The sequence below is a fragment of the Marmota marmota genome, unplaced genomic scaffold (assembly GCF_001458135.2).
Source record: "Marmota marmota marmota unplaced genomic scaffold, marMar, whole genome shotgun sequence".
NCBI classification, from domain to species: domain Eukaryota; kingdom Metazoa; phylum Chordata; class Mammalia; order Rodentia; family Sciuridae; genus Marmota; species Marmota marmota.
Genome location: NW_025999982.1, coordinates 21,846,493 through 21,871,521, shown reverse-complemented (window position 1 = coordinate 21,871,521; position 25,029 = coordinate 21,846,493). Strand labels below are relative to the sequence as shown.

Here is a 25,029-nt window from a genome sequence, read left to right as displayed (position 1 = left end):
TGACAGAGTAAATATGAACTTGGGCATTTTAAATTTTTTTATTATTAATTATTTTTAACAGATGTTATTTTAAAAATTTGAGTTCTACTAAGTTAAAGTTGTATAATTTTTTTTTATTCAGAAAACAGTAGTGAAAGTTTGCCAGAGTAATGCATTAAAAATATTTCATTAAAAATAAAACTACTTTGGTACACAAATACCTAATTGGAAATCAACATTTTTAACATGGCAAAAAAAATTTATATTAAAATTTTTATTTGGTTTGGAATATTTTGATGCATGGCATTTTCATTATCTTTATTTTCTTGATATTCTTAAATGTCTTATTTTGGCTTATTGTTCAGACAACAAAGTGTTTAAAAGACTAATTTTTAAAAATGGATTATTTCATTTTTGCTATTAATTTCCAGTTACATTGAAAAATTTAAGGAAATGTGGTCTAAGTAATATCTGTACATTAAGTATACTATATTCCTTTTATGACCTAATATGTAACTACATTTTATAAATGTACCATAACATTTAAAATAAATGACTTCTTTTAAAGTAGGTAGAATTATTTCTAAGAAAATACTTTTTTCACTGCTTTTTTAGTTTGTACATATGAAAATATTATGTGGTATAATTTCCCATAAGTTCCTAAACATATAATTAGAAGAAAAGTAATCTCAGCTTCCACTGGATCTCTATATCAGACAAGATAAATTAGAAATGACCTTTATATTGGCTCCTTTCAACTATTCAAAAATTAAAGAAGTTTCAAAACCTTTCCTGAATTGAAGAATATGGAACAAGAAATTTCATTTTAAAACCCAAGACCCTGATTTGCCCACATACAAGCTCTTCCATAAGAAAGGAAGTGATAAAGCATTTTCTATTAGGAGACTTTTTTTTCATCAGAATTACATTAGCAATAATTTAATATAAATGCTGGAAATCTCCCTAAGGCAGAATTTGCTTGGGAAAATGAAAGAATTTGTCTTTTCACAAAGAATACAAATATTGTGTAATATTTCCATTGCCTCTATAAAGTATTCATTAAGGGACTATTTGCACATAGTAAAAGAAAATTGAAGACACACAGTTGTTACTCTGTGAACTAATCTGAGACAGAAATAATGTGAGAAGAGATATGTACATGTTCAATAAAATATAAAAATTAAGTACACAATTTTCAAAAATGAAGGGAAAATTATGAACTGAGTTTTTATCCTATTCCAGATCCTGTACCAAATACTTCAGAGAGGTACTTAAACATTAGAGACCTTGTAGAGAAAAACCAACTACCCTGTACCAGTCTGAGAAGGAGCTGTTACCAAGGGGAGGTTAATATGAGAGATTCTATCAGATTTTCAAGACTATAGCCAGGTGTTCCATCACTTGCCATTAAAATCTGTTAATTGATATGGAGGCTCAAAAATACCATGTTCTGAATGTTGTGTGCAAATGATTTCAGGATAAAAAGGTAGCATACATCAGTTCCTGGCACTAGAGTCAGGCAAAGCCAGGTACCCATCTATGGAAAAACATCTGATATTTTCATAGGGATTGGTGTCCCTTTGGTGATGGCTAGTTAAAATATTATTAGGCTCCATGGTTAGTGTGTATAGATAATAGATTGGTAGTTAGATAGATGATAGGTTGATAGATAAACGGATTTTTAGATAGAGTCTCTTTGTGATATGAGAAAAATAATGTGATCAAACATGCTTACATTTCTCTGATTTCAAAAGATACCAACATTTTTATGCACAACTAAAAACTGCCAGAAGCAACTACATTAAGAAAAATATTTTCATGTCATTGACCTTAAGACTCATTTCAGATGCATCAAAATGTTAAAATGTATAAAAAACTTTTGCATGATAGAATCAATGAAATATAGTAGTTCACTAATAAGAACTTTTGAAATAACTCAGTTTAAAAACTCTAACTTGTACTATTAATGTGTCATATATACACAATGGAGTTTTACTCAGCCATAAAAAAGAATGAAATTATGACATTTTCTGGTAATTGGATGCAACTGGAGACCATCATGCTAAGTGAAATAAGACAAACCCCAAATCAAGTGTTCAATGTGTTCATTCATATGTAGAAGCTAGACCTAAATAAGAAAGAAAAAAAATGTAGGGGGAACCCATGAAAATAGAGGAAGAGGATAGAGAGGGAGGAAGGATAAATGGAAAGATGGAATTAAACAGACCAAACAATCTTATGTGTGTGTGTGTGTGTGTGTGTGTGTGTGTGTATATATATATATATATATATATATATATATATATATATAGAGAGAGAGAGAGAGAGAGAGAGAGAGAAACATATGTGTATAGGTCATATATACACATATGTTACCAAATTAAAAAAAAAAACAATACATAGAAGAAAGACAAGAAAAAGTAGAGAAAAGGGACAGGGGGAGGGAGGAGAGGAGGTTATAGAGAAGTACTGGGAACTGAATTGGAGCAAATTATATTCCATACTTGCATAATTACATCAAAATGAGCACTAATATTATGTATAACTATGAGGCACTAATTTAAAAACACAGCTATTTTTATCAGTGATATTATTATTCATCATGATAAATAGTTAAGCCTTAAAGTAATGAGTATGCATTTTCATGACAAAGTTTTTAAATAAAACCCTTTTAAGAATCCATGATAAGTAGAAGAACATTTCAATGTTTTATTACTCATCTAAGATCATTACCATATATCTCATAGAATGTACATTATGAGGAAGTAGTTACCTTTTTGACAAATGTTTACAAGATCTGGAACTATTTTGCAGATTACTATGACTTATAGTAAGAGAATGGAGATAGAAGGCTAAATGAAAGCAATTTACGAAGAAATTTCAGGAAGCTGACATCATTAAATCTTCTAGTCTTGTCAGTGGTAGAAGCAAGATAAAAAGTATGGCAAATTTTGTTTTGAACTATTATACCATGAGCCAAATAAATTTTATTTCTTAAAACTCCTTCAACTATATCATCAATATTACAAATAATTTTGAATCATTCTGTTTCTTTGGTATTGTTGTTCTTTCCTGCATGTTCTTACTCCTGTCCTAGTGGAACTGTAGATTTATGACCATATAAGAGATAAATTCATATCTTGAACATACAACAAAATGTGCTAATGAAAAGAAAGAGGCAGAGGTGTTGTACTAAATTTATGGTTCCTGAGAGTGGTTATCTGCATGGGGGCAGAGTGAAAGTTTTAATAAAGGAGCCAGATCATTCATAACTCTGCTCAAAACCCTCCAGTACCTCTCCATTTTACTTATGCTAAAAGCCAAAACCTTGCAAAATCATTCAGGGCCCTAGTGATCTAGTCCTGCCCACACTTTACCCAATTTAATTTCTGGCCTCATTGCCTGTTGCTTTCCCTCTTGCACACCCCATCCTTACTGCTTTTTGACCTTGTCACTCATATTTCTTCCTCAACATTGAAAGAGATACAATTGGCTTGAGAACATTGGCTTGGTATCTCTTCCTTCAGATGTTTACTGAGAGATCCATTCATGATCTTCAGTCTAACACAGAGAAGATTTATTCTGAAGGTCAAATAGCCACCCTGACAAAATTCTAGGACATTTGGCAGCCTTACATAATCACTTCCCTCCCCCCCCAAATTCTGAAACTGTTATACAAACCTGGAATGTTAACTGATTCATTAGTTCAACTTGAATATATAATTAAAAATATGATTTCCAAAATTTTAGATACTGAATTGCTTTATTATAAAAAACCTATTCTGCATTAAAATTTCAAAAAGGTCACTAGACATGTACCACAGATTCAAAACTATGAATTGTCTGGTTTTATTTACACCACAGTGGATAAAGGTGGGAACTCCAGCTAATGTAATGGGATCAAGTGCTAGGACTGGACTGTAACAAATAAGGTGCCGAAATAAGAAAGTAAGGTATGCATGTTTTTACTCACCTGCATAATTCATCATTTCGGCAGCTGTGAATTACATTGAGGCAAGTAGGGGGTGGAATTATGTTCACTGCACATGGCTTGCTGTGAAGAGCTTCTTTGGACTGCTGACAAGGTATATCAGATTGAGCACAGTCACAAAAAGCCAACATCTGGGCAACGTTAAAAGGCATATTTTGATAGAAGAACCGTATGGCTGTTTGGCAGTGTTTCACATCACACAGATCTCCATTTGTTGTGCATGCTTTAAGGTAAGGGGCCAACTGTGCATTACACACAACATCCCCTACACACGCCTCTGTCACTTCCAAACAGGACTGGATCCCGTTGAATTCTGAAAGAAATGGATATGCTCAGGTCATGAAAAAGTAAACACAAAACCATACATTTAGAATCTGCAAAAATTGTGAGACATCTATGAACAAAATACAATGATGTGCCAATGTGCCATTTTTGGCAAACATTACTTTCTTTAGAGTAAGTACGAATATCCTGAGACCTGAGCAGTGTGCTATTTGAAGCATCTATCATCTATATTGGGTATGTATTGTGATCCAGAGTGATGGGAAATGTATTGGGCCCAAACCAAGTTGTAGTAGAAAATCTCTGAATCCAAGTCTCCCAAATGTAGACAATAAATTTTCAGAACTTGCATTTGAACTATACAGCTTATGGTGAATTAATTGGCTCAAATCAAAATCATCATAGTTCTGTTGCACATTACTGGAAGCAGATAGGAATCTCAAATAAAAGTCTATGTAATTCTTCTAGCCTATGAAGATGTTCACATTCTGGAAAACACAGGTATATGTGAATACTAGCCCCATCCTCACTACTACCACATGACTACACAAACATAATTGGCCCCAAACTATTTAATTTATGTAATGAAAATATCTATGAAACAATCAAAATCTAGAATTTGGTTTCAACTGTAAAATATGTCTCAGAACATACATGAATAGCTAATGAAAGGACAAACAATTATTGTGGAAGAAATTTTTTTTATATTGGAAGTGTTACCCACATAATTTATTTTGTACTAACCTAACTTGAAGAAGTCTGATAACTATTTTTAAAGTATATTGTCCAGCTTTTTACAAGGCAGATCAAAATGATTACTTATAAACATTACCATGATAGGAAGGAGTAGTTAGATTCCATTTGAATGTATCATCCTCATTCATGTTATCTAGAAGGAAAACAAAGAAACTGTCTCATTATTTAATTTTTTCCAAATTTCCTTGGAGAATTTATAAATGAGCAATTGGGAAAAAATACATACAAGATCCTATAACACTCATTTAACCACTGATATTGAAAATTAGGAGGGTTCAGAAGAAGAAAAGTAAACCTCTGAAACATCATTCATGTGAGTTAAACTGCTCTGCTTTGAGGATTCAATTACTTGATGATCTAAACAAATGCTAATTAATGACTAGATCATGTGCACTGAAGTAAGCAAACACTGTCTGGGGAAAGAGAACAGAAGGAATGTTGTCTGAACAACACCAAAATAATCCCATCCCAGTAAGTTCTTAATTAGATAGACATGAAATGTAAAAATTGTTTCCACGTCTGGTTACTTTAACCTCCAAGAGTTCTTGGGAATTATAATTATAGAACTGGAAAATCTCTTGAATAGAAGTGAACTCAGTTGCCATTGATTTCTAAAATCTTTCAAGAAATACCCATTGAGTCCTTCCTATGTACTGAGTCATGTCCTGAAGATGCAAATCTGCAGTCGCTGTCATTGAGCATCCCCAGAGTGTGTAAGGAAATAGAAACTAAAGCCAAATAAAACACAAGGAGCTCTAGTAGGTATATGCATAAAATGGGAAGGAAATAGATGACCATAATTTTATTTTAAAACAAAAATTAAGTATTTTCCATTGGCTATTAAGATATTAACTTTTATGTAATGAAAATATCTATGAAACTTAATCAAAATCTAGAATTTGGTTTCAACTGTAAAGTATGCCTCAGTTGGCACAAACACCCTTTCATAACTAGTCTGTTCACCACCTGGCTATGTGTTCATTTTCCTTGCCTGACAGCCCACTGCACCTACATGATGGTACAATCAGGAAAATTCTTCCTATCCCAAATATGTCACAACCTTTCCAGACTCTGTGTGCTTTCCCATCAATTTTTGATACATATTTTTTTCATTTTTTCTATTGATTGTTTACTCAATATTTCTTATTGAGTCTACTTTCCTGTCTCTTCATGGAAGACCTGAAGTTCCTGTCTATGTCAGTTGTCCATCTTAAATGACATCCCAAACAGATCTCAGTGAGTCACATGGTTTTTCTATAAAATAAAAAAAGCCTGGGACAGACATCTGTTATGGGTTAATACCTCTACATGGGGACTTATAGGGAGGGTTGTTCCATGCATCAAAAAGTATTGAAGAAACTACCCTTAATGGTTAAGTACGGACTCACTGGTATAAACTGAATGATTGTACCCTGCCCCCAAATTCATGTTGGAGCCCTAACCACCAGTGCAGTTGTGTTTAGAATGATGTATCCAAGATGTAATAAGGTTAAATGAGGTCATAAGAGTGGGGGGCCCTATCTGATTTGGTTAGTGACCTTATAAGAAGAGACAGTAGAATTTTCTTTCTCTCTCTCCTCCCTCAGAACACACCAAGGAAGGGTCATGTGAAGACATGGCAGGAAGACAACTGGCTACCTATAAGCCAGGAAGAAAGGAGCTCTCATCTAAAGCAGATCCTACTTGACCTTAATCTGGGATTACCAGCCTCCTACGAGAAAATAAAATTTATTTCTTAAGCCACCCAGATTAGTTTTGTTCTGTTGGTCTATTCAGATGATTCAATTGTTATATGAGTGGTTGGTATCCAAAATGAAAAAGAGCTGCATTTAGTATGGGAAAATAAACTTAATTTTTGATGGTGTACTGTTTTCATACGCAATGAATAATGTATTTCAATAGATTTTCTGCATATTAAATGCAGAACTCTTACTAGGTAAACATGCAAAATGATATAGTAACTTGTGTTTCGTGCACTCCAGCAAATGAACAGTGCTTATAAGAGAAAAATAGAAGTTTGTTTGCACACTCTCATAGCATGAAGTTGGTTGTATTGTCTTGACCTTGCATAAGTATGAGGCATTTGGAAAAGCTAATGTGCGAGGAACATTCACTTATTTTTAAATATTTTAATTTGTTCTAATTAGTTATGCATAATGGTAGAATGCATTTTGACACATTGTACACAACTTCTCCTTCCTCTGGTTGAACATGGAACATTCATTTAATAAAAACAACTTTTTTAAAAACTTAAGACAAAAAAAGCAGATTCCTCAGAATTTAAACAAACAAACAAACAAACAAACAAAAGACCAGCTGAAGGAAGAATACTTCCTAGACTTTTACATTTTTTTCATATGATATATTTGCATGTGTGTATAAATATATATATGTATATAAACACACACACATACACACACATAAGTATATATGCTTTTCCCAGAGGATATTTTAAATAATAGCATAATTGTTGAGAAGAAGGTAAAGGACAATAAATTCTAGGAATAAACAGAAGCAGACACCAACCATCTGAATTTTGAAATCATATACAAATGTATTAAAAATATGCACATTTCCCTCAGGTATCATCAGAATTTCTCCCATACAATTACTCCATACAAATATTTCTATTTAAATTTTATAATGTGACAAAATAAGTTAATCATAAACTAATAGATACATTTCTATGAAATGATTAATTAAATTTAAGCAGAAAACTTCTTTCTCAGAGGATATACACTAACATTTAATATAAAAGAGATCCTCAGAGGAGACTGAACAGGGTGGGGTGCAAAGGTGCATGCTTGAAATCACAGCAACTGGACAAACTGAAGCAGGAGGATGGCAAGTTTGAGGTCAGCCTAGGACACTTAGAGATATCTTCTCCCCCAAAGTAAATAAATAAATAAAAGGGATGGGATGTGGCTCAGTATAGAGTGCCCTTGAGTAGTTCAATCCTCGGGGGGGGGGGGGNCTGAACATCCCCATCCTTTTTCTTTGAGAGAGAGAGAGAGAGAGAGAGAGAGAGAGAGAAGAGAGAAGAGAGAAGAGAGAGAAGAGAGAAGAGAGAAGAGAGAAGAGAGAAGAGAGAAGAGAGAAGAGAGAGAGCCTGAAACCATGGAAAAAAGAAGAAGATAAAAGGCTGGTATCTTGGAAACCTAGATTTTCTCCCAGCTTATTTTCCCTTTCTTGTTACCTTGCTGCTACCTATGTCTCATATGGAACACACCATGGTTTCCTTAGAGAATGTTTATATCTACCTTGTCAGTTTTACAGCTTCCAAAATATTGTTCACCCATGTAAAAAATTTGTCCTTCTCTGAATTTTATGCTGATTGTCTTATCAAATACTAATTTCAAACTCTTGCCCTGATATTCATCACTGATGTCAATCTTCTTCTCCACCTCAAATCTTGTCATTGTGCTGGCTTACTTCTGTGCCCTTTGGAAAAAAAATCTCATCTACCACCTTACTTCATAATTCCCTATGATCTTCACCTGCCCTCCAACTATGTCACACCAGTAATTCAACTCTAAACTTGACGTTTACTTGAATTTCTCTCTTTTTTGATTACAAATATGAATTATTCTACTATCTTCAAAAAACTTCCCCTCATTTAATCTGTATACGTACCTCCGGGAATTTTGTCTTCATATTTCCTTCCAATCTTTTAAACATCTCCTGAATTCACTGACAGTTTCCATCCTAGATATACACACTAATAGGTGAACTTCGTCACTGTTATCCCCTCTTTATTTTCTTATTAGTTCCTCAGTGTAACTACAGACTTATACATTTATACTGTTTAGTTTTCTCATAGAAACATCATATGATATGCAAACAGGTATCCCTGCAAAAATAAAAATGGCCCATAAAATTCTTCTAATATATAGTATTTCATATGTCATCAAACATTATGCATTCAACTCAAGCTTACTATCTTACCATTTCCTTCATCATTCTCATAAGATGGCCTTGATTCACATTTAATGCTGAAAGTAGAGCCTTTCGTTGGGAACCACTTTGAGCTAGAGGGTAGAGCTGGAAAATGTCATGTGCATTCCATGAGAGTAGAGACTACATCTCGCTGTCTTATATTTCCACTTAATGGCACTTGATAAGCATGATTCAAATGTATTGCATGGGTATTATTCACCACTTCATCCATGAATAATCAATTTTACCACCATCTCTGAATCATGCACATCAGCATACATATCTTATATTTTTCATCTTGAAAAAATCTCCTCTTTACAATAACCTTCTTTCAAAAAGTATCCTTAGTTTCTGCCTCCAATTTCCCTCCTCCTATTTCCTTACAGACTCTTTAAACTCCACCTTCAATCCTGTCATTGTGCTTTCCACTCCACAGATGTTTTCATCAAGGTCATCTGTAACCTCCACGTTGTCAAATGCACTTAGTGTATTTTTGGTCCTGAATATCTGTATCACATCATGGAATCCTCTGGATCTTTCATTTCTCCTTTGGAAACTTCCTATACTTGACTTGACTTCCTGCCACCATTCTTCCTTGTTTTACCCTCTCTCTCTCTCTCTAGTATATCCTTCTAGGTTTTTACTGCTCCTTTCTCTTCTCCCATACCAGTGAATGCTGCAGCATCCCAGAGGTCATGCACCTATTCCTTTTTCTCTTATTGATCAACTAATATCAAAATATGTCCAAAATTTGATATCATCTCAACCTGCTGCCAATCTGTTCCAAGATACCATGCATGTCTTCATTAAAGTCATCTAGTCCCATAGTCTTATATGCCATCTAGAAGTGAATGATGACTCTTTCAGTATCTTCTTACTGTACAGATCTCACATCCATATGCTATATATAGAATTTAGACATAAATTCCGTTATGTATGATTTCCTACTAGATACCTTTGCTTAGATATCTCATAAACATTTCAGACTTAAAATGACCAACTCTAACTCCCAAAGCCTCCTTTGTTCCCAACTAAACCTTCTTCCAGGAGCTGTTCCTATATTTGTTAATGAAAATAAAGCCAGCAGATCCTTATAAGTACTCAAGACAAAAACTTGGGAGTCAACTTTGATTCTTTTTCTGAATTTCTATAAGATCAAGTAATATCAAAATATGTCCAGAATCACACATTTTCCCATACTGGATCATCCTCCATCATGTTTTGCTACCTTATTTTAAAAGCCTTCTACCTGGCTTTCCTACTCAGGTCTTTGCTTCTCTTAGTTTTCAAACAACAACAACAACAAAGATCCTATTAAAGATTAAAACTCAGGCCATGCCTCTCTCCAGACCAAAACCTTCCATGATTTACTATATGACTTAGAGTAAGAGCCAAGGTTTTGAAATAACCTACAAATACAATGTGATTTTGCACCTATTATGCTTCTGATTTCCACTCCTGCACCTCTCTCGCTTGCTCTTTCAATTCTAACTACAGTGTCTCTGCTTGTCCAAACTCTAAACACATTCACAATTCCAGACTTTTTAACTCACTGTTTTTTTTCTGCCTTAACTATTCTCTCCCCCAGATACCCACATGGTGCATTTCTGCATTTCCTTCTCTTTTGAAATATTTATTTAAACATTAATTTCCTCAAAGAACCTCTCTGACCACTCCATTAAAATTACAAACCACCTACTCAGATCTCTTTTCCCCCTACATGTTTTATCATTCTTTTTAGCACTCATTGCTGCTTAAAAATATACCTTAAAACCTTTATCCTGTTAATTTTCTCCAGGTTACACAGCAGATGCTGAGGTGCACCACTCAGCTCCCCTGGGTGAACTAGGTACTAGTGTTTCCCACATCCTAGGTGTGTTGTTGGGGATAAGGTCACCCCCATACTTTTCCAATCACTGCCTTCATCTAAGGGAAGTAGTCATAACAGGTCACAGACTTTTCCAGGTACAAAGGACCAGGTCCCTTGAATCTGTAACTCTGAAAGTCCATTCCTGGAACAAAGCTTTCTGTGGAAGCAGTTAAGTTAGTTCTCCAGAGTAACCATATTTCATTTCTACCTCACCTTCCATCTAACTCTGTGTCTTTTTTTTAGCTTTGGCTCCTACGGGTGCACCTCAATACATTTCCGACATGTAAACCTCTATCTCTGTGTCTGTTTCCAGGGAAACTGGTACAGACACTCCTGGAGTCAGAATGCAAGCTCCTGGAGAGCAGTGATTTTTGTTTCACTTACTCTTTTATCCTAGGACTTAGAATATGGCCTGTGGCAATCACAATAAATAAACGATCATCACTTACCACATTTAATCCTTTTATTTAATATTTAAAATCCTCTGAAACATAGCATGGTCCTTCAATGAAGGACATATTTGTTTTTAAATCCTATTGCATAGGACCTAACACACTGTAAATGTCTCCTATTTGTTCAACAAATGAATGAATGAAATTAACATTATGCCAAAACCTCAAGACACATTTTCTCTTTCTTTGTAGTCCCGTTTGGACACAGTTGTGGTATTGAGCTTTCCAATTTTAGTTTTCTAGGAAAAACTCAGAAATGATAGAGTTGGAATGAGAAGCCAAATATTTTCCCTCATTTTTGTGATTATACTGATTACTGCTAATTTTGATTTTGTGAATACCAACCTAAAGCTGTGTCTTCACTGAACCCATCCTCAGTGTCTTCACTTAAGGTGGGGACTTGATTCATTTGAGCATCCTGCATACAAATGTCTTCAAATAAACTTTTCCAAATTTGAGTACAGTCTACTTTGGAAGGGTCACTGCATGGACACTTCCATAAAATCATTTCTTTCAGCCTTTCTCTTAATGCTGCACACAGTTGTCTTCCTCCCAGGCTCTTGCATTGTTCTGTCTCTCTGCCACACGTTTTCTTAAAATTCTCATAAAACGTAGTACACTGTTCAGATTCCTGACAGACATTGGCACAGTCAGTCTTCTGTTCAGCCATTAACGATGTGTCTTTCTTATGGAACCACTGAGTAGTATTTGACTTGGAAGCCAAATCGGAGGACAGTATTAACTCTCCTATAAATGAAGAACAACTAAAAATGAAATAAATTCATGTATTTATGACTCTTCAATATGCTTTTAATAAAGCATATAAACATATTTTTTATAAATATCCCAATACCCCTTGTCTTTCAAAAATCAGTGGGAAATTACTTCAAAGAAGCAGTTACAAATGACGTTGAATTTTTGAAAGTTGAGAAACTGAACAAAATAATTTAGAGTTCGCATAAACAACATAATGTTAATGCTCATTTTTAATGGTATTTTGTCCTTTCCATTTACTGTCTGTCTTTTCATTACATCTTCATGGCTAATAAAATCATTTAACTTATGTACAAGGCAATCCATTATTTCTTACACAAATTTTTATGAATTTCCATTTTCTCCCACAAATGTGCCTTTACTAAAGTGTTTCTCTATCCATGCAAAGTCAATTTAGACATTTTTTGTAATTCCTCTGTCCCCCATGAAATGAATTATGTAGATATACTGTTTGTCTATTTTAAAATTTCTATACGTACACCTTGTACATGGTAAGGTAAGACTTTTTGGCCCATACTCAACAGCAATTTATGCCCCTTGGTGGTTCTACTGCCTTCATTGAGAACACATCTTCTATTAGAAAGACCCAATAAGCCTAGAATTGTATAAATTTTATATGAAGAAGATAGGGAGAGTAACTTCAGCACAAGATTCTTAGTAGATTTACAGGCTTTTTTTTTTTTTTTGTCTACTTCTAAAATGTCTTGCCTTCCTCTGAGGCACTTCAAGAAGACTTCCATGTCATATGTAGTGGGGCAGGCCTGTAATCTCAGTGACTGAGGAAGCCAAGGCAGAAGGACAGCAAATTCAAGCCCAGCCCCAGCAGTTTAGCAATATTTGTTTTGAAATTTTAAAATGAGGGGGCGGGGGTAAAAGCTGGGGATATAGCTCAATGGCAGAGCACTATTGTGTTCAAACCCAGAACTGGGAATGAATGAATGAATGAATGAATAAATAAATAAATAAATAAATAAATAAATAAAAGACTTCTACTGCAGTGCTTCTGAGACTTTAGTATTCTTCCTCTAGCCATTCATTCTTGTCTTCGGGATGTCTGCTCTTCTTGTACTTTTAAGTTAAATTTTTTTTTCTATTAAATGAGTGTTCCCACACATTAGTTTTTCAAATGCCTCATACTTATGCAAGATACAGACAATATGACCACCTTCATGTTATAAAAGTGTGTAAGTACAAACTTCCATTGCACTCTGCTAAGCACTGTGCAGCCTCCATTGTGCATGTGTTTTTGCTACTCGACCATTTTCCACCTTTACTAATAAGACCTCACAATGAATCATTATATTTTATAAATCAGAGTCCTAAATAAGAACAGAGACCATCTCTTAAATCCCTAATAGCTAGCATGTCCAGGCATTCATGTACAAGATGTAGGTAATTTAATGCTACCCTGATATAATTCACTCTCTTATATTGGTAATTATATATTTTGATATGAAATAAAATGTAAAGCTACCTAAATGTCAACATATTTGATAATATATATTTGTAATATAACTGAATATTTGTAACAAAATAATTAAAATTTGTATATAAAATATAGTATAACTATATGTGTATATGTATATAGCCACTTTAAATTAAATATCCTGACTAAATATAAATTTTGCTCAATGTTGTCAGATACTCAAGAGCAGGGACTATCTCATCTAGAATCATATTCCTCAGAGTTTATACAACATCTACATATATAAATTGAGTAAAAAATATCTTAGATACAAGACTTAGATGCTCAAAATAGTTAATGAATTTTAATATTTACATCATATATTTATTGATCATTTTCTATCTTTCAGAAACTTTATTGGGAGTTTTACCATATTAAAAAAAACAGAAATGCCAAAACCAATTTTTCCAAGAATATGTATATGCTGGGGAACATTTTGGTAAAGCAAAAGAAAGAAAGAGAGGTCAAGGCTTCGTGGAGAATGCTGCAGCTAATACAGAAGGAATGCTAAAATTTCAGTGTTTATTTCCTTTACTATTTTAAGCTGAAATATCAGCAATCCCTTGAATATGCCTTCCAAACCTAACAATCAAGTCAGGTCTATTATGAAGTGCATTTGTGAAATTGTTTAGGTCTTCTTTTCTATCTCATAGTTCTAAGGTTTTTGTAGGACTGGTTTATCAATATTTCCACATTGCAGGGTTTAATAAATTCCATGTGGGAAAAGTGGTTTTAGCATGATAGTTGATTTCATTTTAACTGCTCTCTACTTGTATATATGTGCTTAACTGATAGCAATATTTTATCCTAACTTGGTGTGATATAAATGATGATCGAGATAGAAATGTTTCAATTTCTTGAAACAAAACAATATTTTGATAAATATTTCAACATGCTTACATTTCTGACTAATTCAATCTAAAACTGGTAGAGATCCCTATTTAGCAAACTAATGTCATTCACAGGACCTGTCCTATTTAATGTCTCCTTTTAATTGCTAACTATTTTCTGGGTCCCCTCTTTTACTAGTTTAAAAAAATTAACAGTAGTTTCTTTTCCTACCGTTAAAAACTTCCTTTTGGCCTCTCTAACTAGATTATGACATTGTTACTGAAAATACTTTTCTTCTCACTTCTCACTTCTCCTTTCCTAATGAATTTATTTTCCTTTGTGTTTTTATCTGCTCATAAGTCTTTAACTTCAAAATGTGTGCCTCTATTTTATATTTTTCTTCTCAACTCAAAATCTCTGTTTCCAAATACTAGTTGAATAAGGCATGTCCTATTACTTCTTTATTTTCAATTTTATTTTTAGCATGGGAAACTTCATAAAAAATTATAAACATTCCTAATTTGAATGTTCCAAAGAATGTTTCAGAAAAAAATGTTTCCAAATATAATGATATTTTTGTTCCCAATCCATAATTTCTTCTTTATTTTTATTTCATTGTAATCGCTTTGAATATCATGTTTAGTACATTTTCTTCTCCCACTATTCAGCTGGTCACCAGTTCCTACTAATTATAACTCATAGACATACTTAAAATATCCCCTCTCCTTATAATTCTCAGCACATGTGTTAGTTTAGGCATGTGACACTGTTATGGTTTGGATGTGAGGTGTCCCCCAAAAGCTCATGTGTGAGACAATGCAAGAAGGTTTAATGGTGAAATGATTGGATTATGACATCCTTAACCAAATAAGTGAATTAATTCTATGATAGGGATTAACTGAGAGGTAACTGAAGGTGGGTAGGGTGGGGCTGGAAAAGATGAGTCATTAGAGGCATTCCTTTGGGGTATATTTTTGGTGAGCTGACCTTAGTCTATCTCTCTTCTTCCTGATCATTATGTGAACCTCTTCTCTCTACCACATTCTTCTACCATGATGTTCAGTCTCACCTGGGGCCCTAAGGAATGAAGCTGTCCTCCTGTGGAATGAGACCTCTGAAACCGTGAGCTCCTGAATAAACTTTTCCTCCTCTATAGTTTTTTCTGGTAGGGTCTTTTAGTCACAGTAGTGAAAAAGGTAACTAAAACAGATGCCTAGCCACCAAATTTTTTTGATGCTTTTTAATTTATATCCTGCTTGCATCTTTCTCTCCCTTCCATTCCATCTTCTGCCTTACAACCTTATCATTTGGAAAGCTGATTCTTCATTCCTCTGTTTAAAATCGATAACAGATCCTCATATCAAAGGTTTAAAGTCTAATCTCATTAGAAAGCTATAAGTTCAGCTTGCCTCATTTTTATTAACATCTGGTTTCTTTCCAATGTTATATCCTAATACTTTTCCATTCTACAATCCAACTTAACAAAAGATTTGTTGCTCTCCAAATGTGCTCTGCTTCATTGTATTTCCTCTATTTTAAAAATCCATTTTGTTTGTCTCCCTAAAGGACACAGTTCATCCTAAAAGGCTATGTCTGCCACAATTTTTAAAAAATATTTTTATAAAATAAAAATTGCAAAGTGGTGCTTAAGGACTGGCATATCTCCAGCCCTTTTTAATATTTTATTTAGAGACAGGGTCTCACTGAATTGCCTTGGGGCCTCACTAAGTTGATGAGGCTGACTTTGAACTTGAGATCCTCCTGCCTCAGCCTCCTGAGCCACTGGAGGAACAATCTATGACTGCAATTCTGTGAAGCCTTCTGGGTCACCATTATTTCTTCCTATATGACTTTGAATATTTTTATTGTGTGTGAATATGTGCATGAATATTATATAGAATAGAGTACATTGTACAAATGATATTCAGCAATCATCATTTTAATTAAGGATTGAAATCATATTAAATATGTTTTCAGATGAGATGGAAATTAAACTAAAATCAGTAAGAAAGACACCTAGGAAATCCCAGATATTTGGAAATTAAGCAACAAGTTTCTAAACCATGAGTCAAATGGGAGATTCCAAAGAAAAGAAAATATTCTGAATTAAATAAAAATTAAAATATAGCATAACAATTTGTGTATGTAGCTAAGACAGTTCTTGAAAGGAAATTCATAGTATTAAATATTCATGTCAGGTAAAGAAGAAAACCTTAGATCAATGATCCAAGTTTTTATCTGAAGAAAATAGAAAATTAAGAAAAATTTAAAATCACCACAAACACACACACACACACACACACACACACACACACAATGAGCCAACAAAGGACAAAATCAGAAAAGAAAAAGAGGAAGAAGGAACACAAATTATAAATACCTGAATAAATGAGAGGACATCACTACCACTCCTACAGACATTAAAAAGAACAGAATATTAGAGGAGCAACTTAGAGATGGCAATAAAAAAAGAGTTCATTAGAAACTCTAAATATAAAAATCCATAAAATGGAAGACACCAACTACTAAAGCTCACTCATGAAGAAACAGATAACTGAATTAGTATTGTAACAATTAAGTACATTGAATTTGTGTCTTGGAACTTCCAATGAAGAATAGCCTAGATACTTTCACTGGTTGATTGACTTAATCTTGAATTAAAAAAAAAAAAAAATAATGCCAGCTCTTTGTATACTGTTCCAGAATATGAAAGAGAAGGAAACACTTCTCAGTTCATTTGAAGAGGCCAGTGTTAGACAACAAAACTAAAGATCTTATAAGGCAAGACAATATGCCAATATACTACTACATGAACATAGATATGTCAGCAAAATATTAGCAATCCAAAACCTTGCAATAAGAAAAAAGAATAATATGTCATGATTTAGCAGGATTTAGCTTTGGAACAAAGACCTGGATGAACAAGCATTACCTGATTTATTGACACATTCTTTTCCAAGAAACTTGTTCACAGTACAGTACAGGTCATCTGTGCAGAGACACTCTTTAAACTGGAAATTGCTGTCCACAAAGGACTGGATTCTCAGGTTACAGTGTGATAAATTACTTATCTTGCAAGGGTCACCTGGATTTAACAATCAAAATATAACACTCCAGATATTAATATGAACATAACTTTTGGATCCTTTTCTCCAAAGTACTTTATAATTTATTTATTTACTTAGTGCCAGGGATTGAACCCAGGGGTGCTTAACCTTTGAGTTGCACCCCAAGCCTCCTAAAGCACCTAGATGCCAATCTGGGTAATTCCTTAGTACGACAAGATTATATAAGGTTGTTGCAGGATGATCAAATAAATGACTTTTTACACAAGATATCTATTTTTACTGTGCTTTTCCCAGAACATACTTCATAAAATAAATGGAAACTTTCTGCATTTTAAAGTAGTTTGTCCCGACATAAAATGCCAATATTTGCACTTCGGAAATACTCAAAGCTGTCCTTTTATGAAATCACCAGAATGATTTCTATTCTGTTATTTTAGATACTTCATTAGCTATTTTTGTCTTAATCTGCTATTTTATTTTATATGTCATTCTGATATATGTAGGTGTCTCTAAATTTATTGAGAAATGAAGTGAACCTGGCACTTATAAGCACTCCATAAATATTATTGAACAAATCTTTTATAACTCATAATATTTAATTTTCTGTTTAATTTAAAAAGTTATATTCCTCTATCCCAGTTTTCTTTTATACATTGTTTTGGATAAAACCACTTAAGTTTATATTGTCTGTGAATTTGAAAACATTTCTATTTCATCTTCATGCATGAGATAATTATGCAAATATTTTTGCAAACTACCACAAATGTCTTGCCATTATATACTAAAATACATAAATAAGTGATAATTCATGACACATGAAGTGTGATATTTTAGAAACACATTTTAAATTGCCTTATATAACAAGGAGTTTCATCATCAATACAAATAACAAATTTCGTTGTCCTCTGTCTTCATCCTAAAATTATTTTATTACTTTAAGCAAATTATTTTTCCTGAATAGAAATATGAATATTGGATTAGATAGCTATAACTTTCCTTCCAGTGTGAATAGTCCATGTACTTTCTCAAGGACACACAAGAGCAGAAACTGTCTGCCTTCCTACACATTCTGTATAATTCACTGAGGTCATGTTGCTGGGCCAAGCCTGCTGATGGATGTTGTACACATGGGCATTGTTAGAACTGTAGGTTGCTACTTTTTAACACAATGCAGTCTGAGGTAAAGGAAGCATTTGAGGATAGTCAAGAGTCATGAGCAGTATGTGATCTAATCTTTGTAAAATGGAGAAATGAAAAAAAATCATGGAGAAATACATTTTGAATTTCCCTTTAGTATTTGTCTTACAGAATGTTTCACAACATTCATCAGCATTTAGAATATTATAATAGTCATAATATAAGAAGGTTATATTTGTCATTATGTTAAAATGTTGCATTTTAAAACTAATTTTATCATGCCATTACTAGAAAATGTCCCCCTGTATAATCAGTTTAATATGTGTATTTTGTGTGAATGGAGCCTTACTATAATGATTTTGTTATCCACTGTACTGCCTACATGCCCTAGCTGAATTTCCACCCTGATCTTGTCTGTCTTTGAGGACAGAATGTCTTAAGGCCACAGGCTCCTCTTCAGTGGGCTAGCCAAAACCATTCAGATTCAAGATGGCTGCCAGAGTGATTCCCCAGACCTCTAATTTCATTTTAATCTAATTTTCATACTGAGCAACACACCTATAAGCCACCATGATAAGAAGCACCCCACCATAAAAGGAGAGAAAAGATGTGGTGGCTGAGTTCTGAGAAGTCTCCACCTATACCAGGAAAAGACATAAATGTCCTTCACTTTATTAGCCTCTTTCTCCCCTCATTTCTTTTCTCCACTCCCCAACAGGTCAAGAAATTGATTTATTAGTCTGTTTCCCACTTCTGTTACCCTTGGCCAATACAAGTTTCTTTTGCTGCTCATCCAGTACTGAGTCTTGTTATAGGTCTCATGACTCTGAGAAGGAAAATGGGCCCAATTTCCAATTTTCATTTTGAGGAATTCCCCATTCAGGGAATGATTTGGTAAAATTTTATTTACTATATATGCAGTTACTATATAGTAAGACTTTCCCCCTCAATCGTTGTTTTCTTCATTTCTTGAAACTCCCTTCAAATATTTGGAATGTAGTATAATTTAAAAATTTAAAATTTGTTTTAAATGACTCTTGACAGAATTGGAGTGAACAATAGTGTGTACTTGATAAGAATAAAGAACAAACATTATAAATGTACAAATAAATAGCAATGGTTATCCCAAACATTATTCTTTAGTCCTTGACAAATTGACATATTAGCAGAATGCTATTTTATCTGAAGAATTTTATTTGTGGTTCTAAGAAGCACACATATCATCTGAGCATTTTTCTTGATAAAACAAGTAAATGTAATCTTTAATTTTGCATCTGCCTTAAGTGTTAATCAGAGCCCATTAGTAATTAATCATATTCTTTTGCAATGAAATTCACCAGAATATGATGGAATGTAGATTAAGTGAATGTCAAAATTAAGTAAGACACTTAACATGAAGATTAACTTAGTTTCTAGAATTGTGGAAGAAAACATCAGATCTCATTTTTATCTTAGATAAAAGAAACCATTTTAGTTTATTTATAGCAACTTGTTTTACCTGAAACATTGCAGGCATCTTCCATTATTCTCCATGCATGTTTGCATCCATGTGCATCACTTAAGCATTGCTCTCTTAAATATGCACAAACATTGGTGTGGGAAGCAGATCCATTTTCTGAGCTTAGTCCCATAGCTTGAATAACAACAAGAAGACAGCAAAAGTTTTCGATGTTGCAGTCTGGTGGCTATTTTCCCCAAATCTAAGTTATTAAAAGAGCAGAATTGTGGAAAATAAAGCATGGTAAAATTATTATAAGGCTGAAATGCATCTTAAACTCCCCTCTAGCTGTAGATCTGTATTTCTCCTGTGTAAGATTCTTCAATGAATTGTCTGTACTGATTCTTCTCATTCTCACCACCTATTTTCAACCTACTTATTTTTAGGATTTTTCAACTTATTTATTTTTAGGACTCTTATTTGATCCAAACTACTCTTTAACAGGTTTCTAATCACCTCATTAATATCAAATTTAATAGATTTAAGACTTTATCTGACCTCTTTTGACCATTAGTCATTTTTTTGATGTATTTGTTTTGGGATTGTCTTTCTTTGGCAACACTTTTATTGATTGTCTTGATATTTATCCAATCAATATATTCTGGCCATAGTGAATCTCTCCTAGATTTACCTTGATCTTCTGTTAAAATGTATTTTCACTTAGGTTCTGTCCTTGGACCTTTCCTATTCTCATCTTATGCATTCTCTGTGGACAATTCTATGCTCTCTCAGTTTGAACTAAATTCCCTAGGCTAGGCTGGGGATATAGCTCAGTTGGTAGAGTTGCACAAGGCCCTGGGTTCAAGCCCGAGCACCATACACACACACAAAAAAAAAAAAAAAAAAAAAAAAAGAAGAAGATGAAGAAAGAAAAAATTCTCTAGGCCAATGATGCTCAAAAATGTGATTCAAACCAATATTTTCCAATATTATAGCCACAGATAGAAAATAGTTTCCTCTATCTGAATGTTTGAAACTATAATTTCTCTAACATTGTCCTTTTCATCACTATTTCCTAGTGGACCATAAGCAACGACAACATTATCAGAGGCACCCAAACCAGAAATCGTACATTCATGATAAATACCTTGCATATCCTCAGTTTTACTCTTGCACATCTCTTCTTACAAAAATTGACTCTCACTTAGAGCATTTGATTAACACTTTCATTGGTCTGTCTGCCTCCAGTTTTATCTTATTCAGATATATTCTTTACACCTCCTAATCTACCTAATGCACCATTCTAGTATTGTAATTTCTCTACTTAGACCTTTTGGGTGGCTCCTTATGAGATGTTCCAGATTTCTCACCACTCACAATCTGGAAATCCACAAGAATTTATAATTTTCCAAAAGTCCCATGCTGTTTTACATCTCTGAGGATTTACTGTGCCATTCCTATAAATATTCAATTGTTTTCTTCTGAGTAACTCTCTTTGTCCTTTCAGATTGACCATAATCTTTACCTGTTTTAAGGAATCTTTCTCTGAATGCTATACCATCCTTTCCCTACACCCAAATTAAATTGACACCCTTTACTTGTTATTCTAGAATCCTGAAAATTCCCTGATTGTCGATTTCACCTCTCTCTAGTGTGTGTTCATGTGCTTCTTTTCATCACTGAGTTCTAGGGTTTTATTGGGTAGCACTGGAGTTCATTTTTAGTTTTATCCCAAGATATTCAATAAATGCATGTTGTTTCAAACAAAACAGTTGTTTATAGGTCAGTAATACATAAATAAATAACATCTAATCAAAACAACACCTTCCAAATATTTACAAGTTATTCTTAGAGGAGGAGAAATGGTTTCAGAAAGTTTTCCAAAGGCAATCAAGAGATGCCAATGCTAATTTAATATGTTATAAAAGCAATTCAAGTTCATTTGACAATGCAAACCAACACTTGCTTAATAAATTTATAGAAAAACATGGAGACTACAATTGATTTATAGTTATATTAACTTTAAGCTACATTTTAATCACATTTGAATTTGAATATTTATAAAGATGATATTAATTATGAACCACCTGTGACAATATAGAGTTATAGGCTTGAAGTAAAGCCTTGAAATCTTTTCTGCTGTCTTACCTCTTTTGAAACCTTGCTTCCTAAGAAGATACCAAGACAACTGATTTGACCATATGTACTACTTGCTGGGTCACTGCATTTGGAGGTTAGGCACATGGGTGTGGCTTGGTGACATTTTTCTTTTTGAGGGATAGAGTGGAAATCGACATTGTCAGCTTTCTATTATTTTCAAGTGTTCAGGAACAACCTCATCTAGCTAAACCCCTGTGCTCTTAACTTGGCTAGCCTAGATAAAAAGGGTGTTTTTGATTCTGGTGAAAATTTACTTGGATTAATCCAGTTTTCAAAAACCCTCATATGGGGATTTTATGTCAAAAATGTAACTTATAAGAAACTGGCATTTTGCCATTTATCATCTGTCTTTTAAATGGTTACTTCAAGAAATTTACAGGTGATGATCCTGAATATATCATCAAAACATCCCCAGTACATCTGCTAAATGATAATTTATGAATTCTACATAATATCATTCCTAAATCTACTTCACCTCCTTTGACATTTTCAAATTTTGGTTGAATAATACACTTAATTGATTATTTTACATGATTTTTCATATCTTCCACTCAAATACAATACTGAGTTAATTAAAGAAACCATACTGATTATTTGGCCCGCAACACCCCAAAACATAATTATCTTTCTAAAATATGTCTTATTCCTTCTTAAAATTTGTGACTCTATATTTAACTCAAGATTTTTCAAAAATTCTCCTGAATTGCTCAGTGAAAATTAGATTCTATTTTAAAATTAATAATAAGAAGAATGCCTCACATAATAGAACTGTTATTTAATACAAAGAAAGACTGAAAATATATTAAGGATTCCTTTCCTTCTTGAATTATCTTTGATTCAATTTAGTTTGACTCTCCTTTTAAAGTTTAACACAATTTGAAATAAAGTTCTTTATTTTCTTGTCCACAGTTATACTTTTGTTCATCAATATCTATTAGCCTAGAGTAAACAGAAAATACCCTGGCTTTGTTTACTATTATCCAGCTATAATTACAACTATCACTTTCCTGAATTTAATTTATAAGTTTCACTCAACACTGGAGAAGATAGAAAAACTCCAATAACACACAAAACAAGTAGATTGTTATTGATTCTACATTAAACACAGATGAATTCATTTTCATCATCCTCTTACAATATAGTCATAGGATGTAATATAGGAGAGGCAATTCCATACTTAGGTCATTAAATTTGATCAAAATGTGAAGCACTTAATGTGGTGTTGTTTTATTCTACTAAGTGAATCAGTAATATTAAGATTTTAAAATTAGAGAAAATGAGTGGTTTAAATTAAAATTTTTAATTTAATTTTAAAATAAAATAGATAATAATTCAAAATTTATCTTATAACTTGTAAATAGATACTGGAAGTTTTCATTTCTTTTTAAAGACTCTAGGACTTACATGAATTTCATAAAATCCTGGTAAATAACCCAAAGTTATTGGATTATTGTACAATTAAACAGAAACAACCAGAATGATTAATGCAATTCTTATATTATTCATTTTCTATCAAGTTAGAAATAAATAAATAAAAGAACTGTACATTTTTGTCAGTGATGAACGATGCTGAAACATAAATGTGTCGTGTAATTGGTATTCTACATTATAAACCCCGTTAAGCTTAAGTCACATGGGACTATATTCAGTTTGCAAATAATTAGTACTACAATGAGTTCAGATAAACCAGAAGCGCCATTCACTTACCCAGTAAAATGAGCACTATCATGCCGGATGACTTGGGGCTGTTCACCTGGACGAAAGGCACAAGTACTTATTCCAGCCACGTCCTAACAGAAACTGTCCTAAATAAGGTTTCAGCTTCTGTCATGTGTACTAAGAACATTACTAATTCAAGTCAACTTCCTATGTCACTATTTCCTCACCAGTCTTTCCTGAGCTGTGAACTTTCCTAATTATATTCAAATTCAATTATTCTCCTGAGAATGCTAATCCTGGATATTATGCTTCCAAGAAAGCCCACAAACCAATAATAAGGGAAATGATACATACTCTGCACATTCGTGAGAAAGCAGTTTTTTTTTTTTCTTCAGCTGGGATATTAAACTGTGTAAAAATCTCCCAAATACGACCCAAGATTTTCCAAGACATTTGAGCTCACTCAGTTTCCATCTCAGTTATGGAAATGATTTCATGTAGTTGGAGGGCATGCTCAAGGAAAAAAGACATAAGCAGTCCTGAAAAATTACAGGAAATTCAAGTTCCCGCAGTATAAGACTGGTTTACCTCATCTTCCTAAATGAGGAAAGTTTTGCTCCATGTTCCGTAAACCCCAGTGTGTTTAGAAATTTTGTCACTTTAATCACAGTTTCTCCCACTCTTCAAATACAGCTACGCTGTAAAAAAGTGATCTCTCACAGTGATGCAGAAGTCCTCTGTTCCGCTGGGAAGGTAATCATTCACATCTGTGTTCACACTTGACAACTCTTCTAGCTCTGATGCGGGATATTGTTTGTCTCACATCTTCTTTGATACTGCTCTTCCTCACCTAAGCCTAGAGCACATCATCTCCCTCCACCCAGGCTTTTCCCCACGCCCGTGTCATGAAGCTTCTGATTTTAAGTCACCCTGAGCCATTTCTGTAATGCATTAGGGAATATAAAATGCTGCTTTGGCAAGAAATTAGGAAAAGTTAGAGTCAGGAGAGAGGAGCATTTGTGTTTGCCCAGTTACACAGTAAGGTGTTTTTGATCACGTGCTGTTCATGTTTATTTTATACTAGTAGAGAAGCTCTGTTTTGTTTTCAGAATGCATAGTGGAAAAAAACACAGACGTTTGAGTCCAGCGAACAGAAAATGTAACACTTCTTCTTTATAGATTTAGACAGCTTACTTAATACCTGAAGTAAATCACTCCTCTGTAAAATGAT

The 25,029-nt window shown here is 33.5% G+C and overlaps 1 protein-coding gene across 1 annotated transcript in view; it reads right to left on the bottom strand.

Annotated features, from left to right (window-relative positions):
- Window positions 1–23,868, bottom strand: part of Gfral (GDNF family receptor alpha like) — a 57,972-nt gene extending 34,104 nt beyond the window's left edge. Inside the window, exons 1-5 of the mRNA XM_015487389.1 lie at window positions 23,847–23,868; window positions 20,040–20,174; window positions 17,269–17,427; window positions 5,085–5,141; window positions 3,953–4,283 (exon numbers count right to left, since the gene is read on the bottom strand). Coding sequence (XP_015342875.1) covers window positions 3,953–4,283; window positions 5,085–5,141; window positions 17,269–17,427; window positions 20,040–20,174; window positions 23,847–23,868 — 704 coding nt within the window. The remainder of the gene's footprint in view (window positions 1–3,952; window positions 4,284–5,084; window positions 5,142–17,268; window positions 17,428–20,039; window positions 20,175–23,846) is intronic.
- Window positions 23,869–25,029: the final 1,161 nt, after the last annotated feature.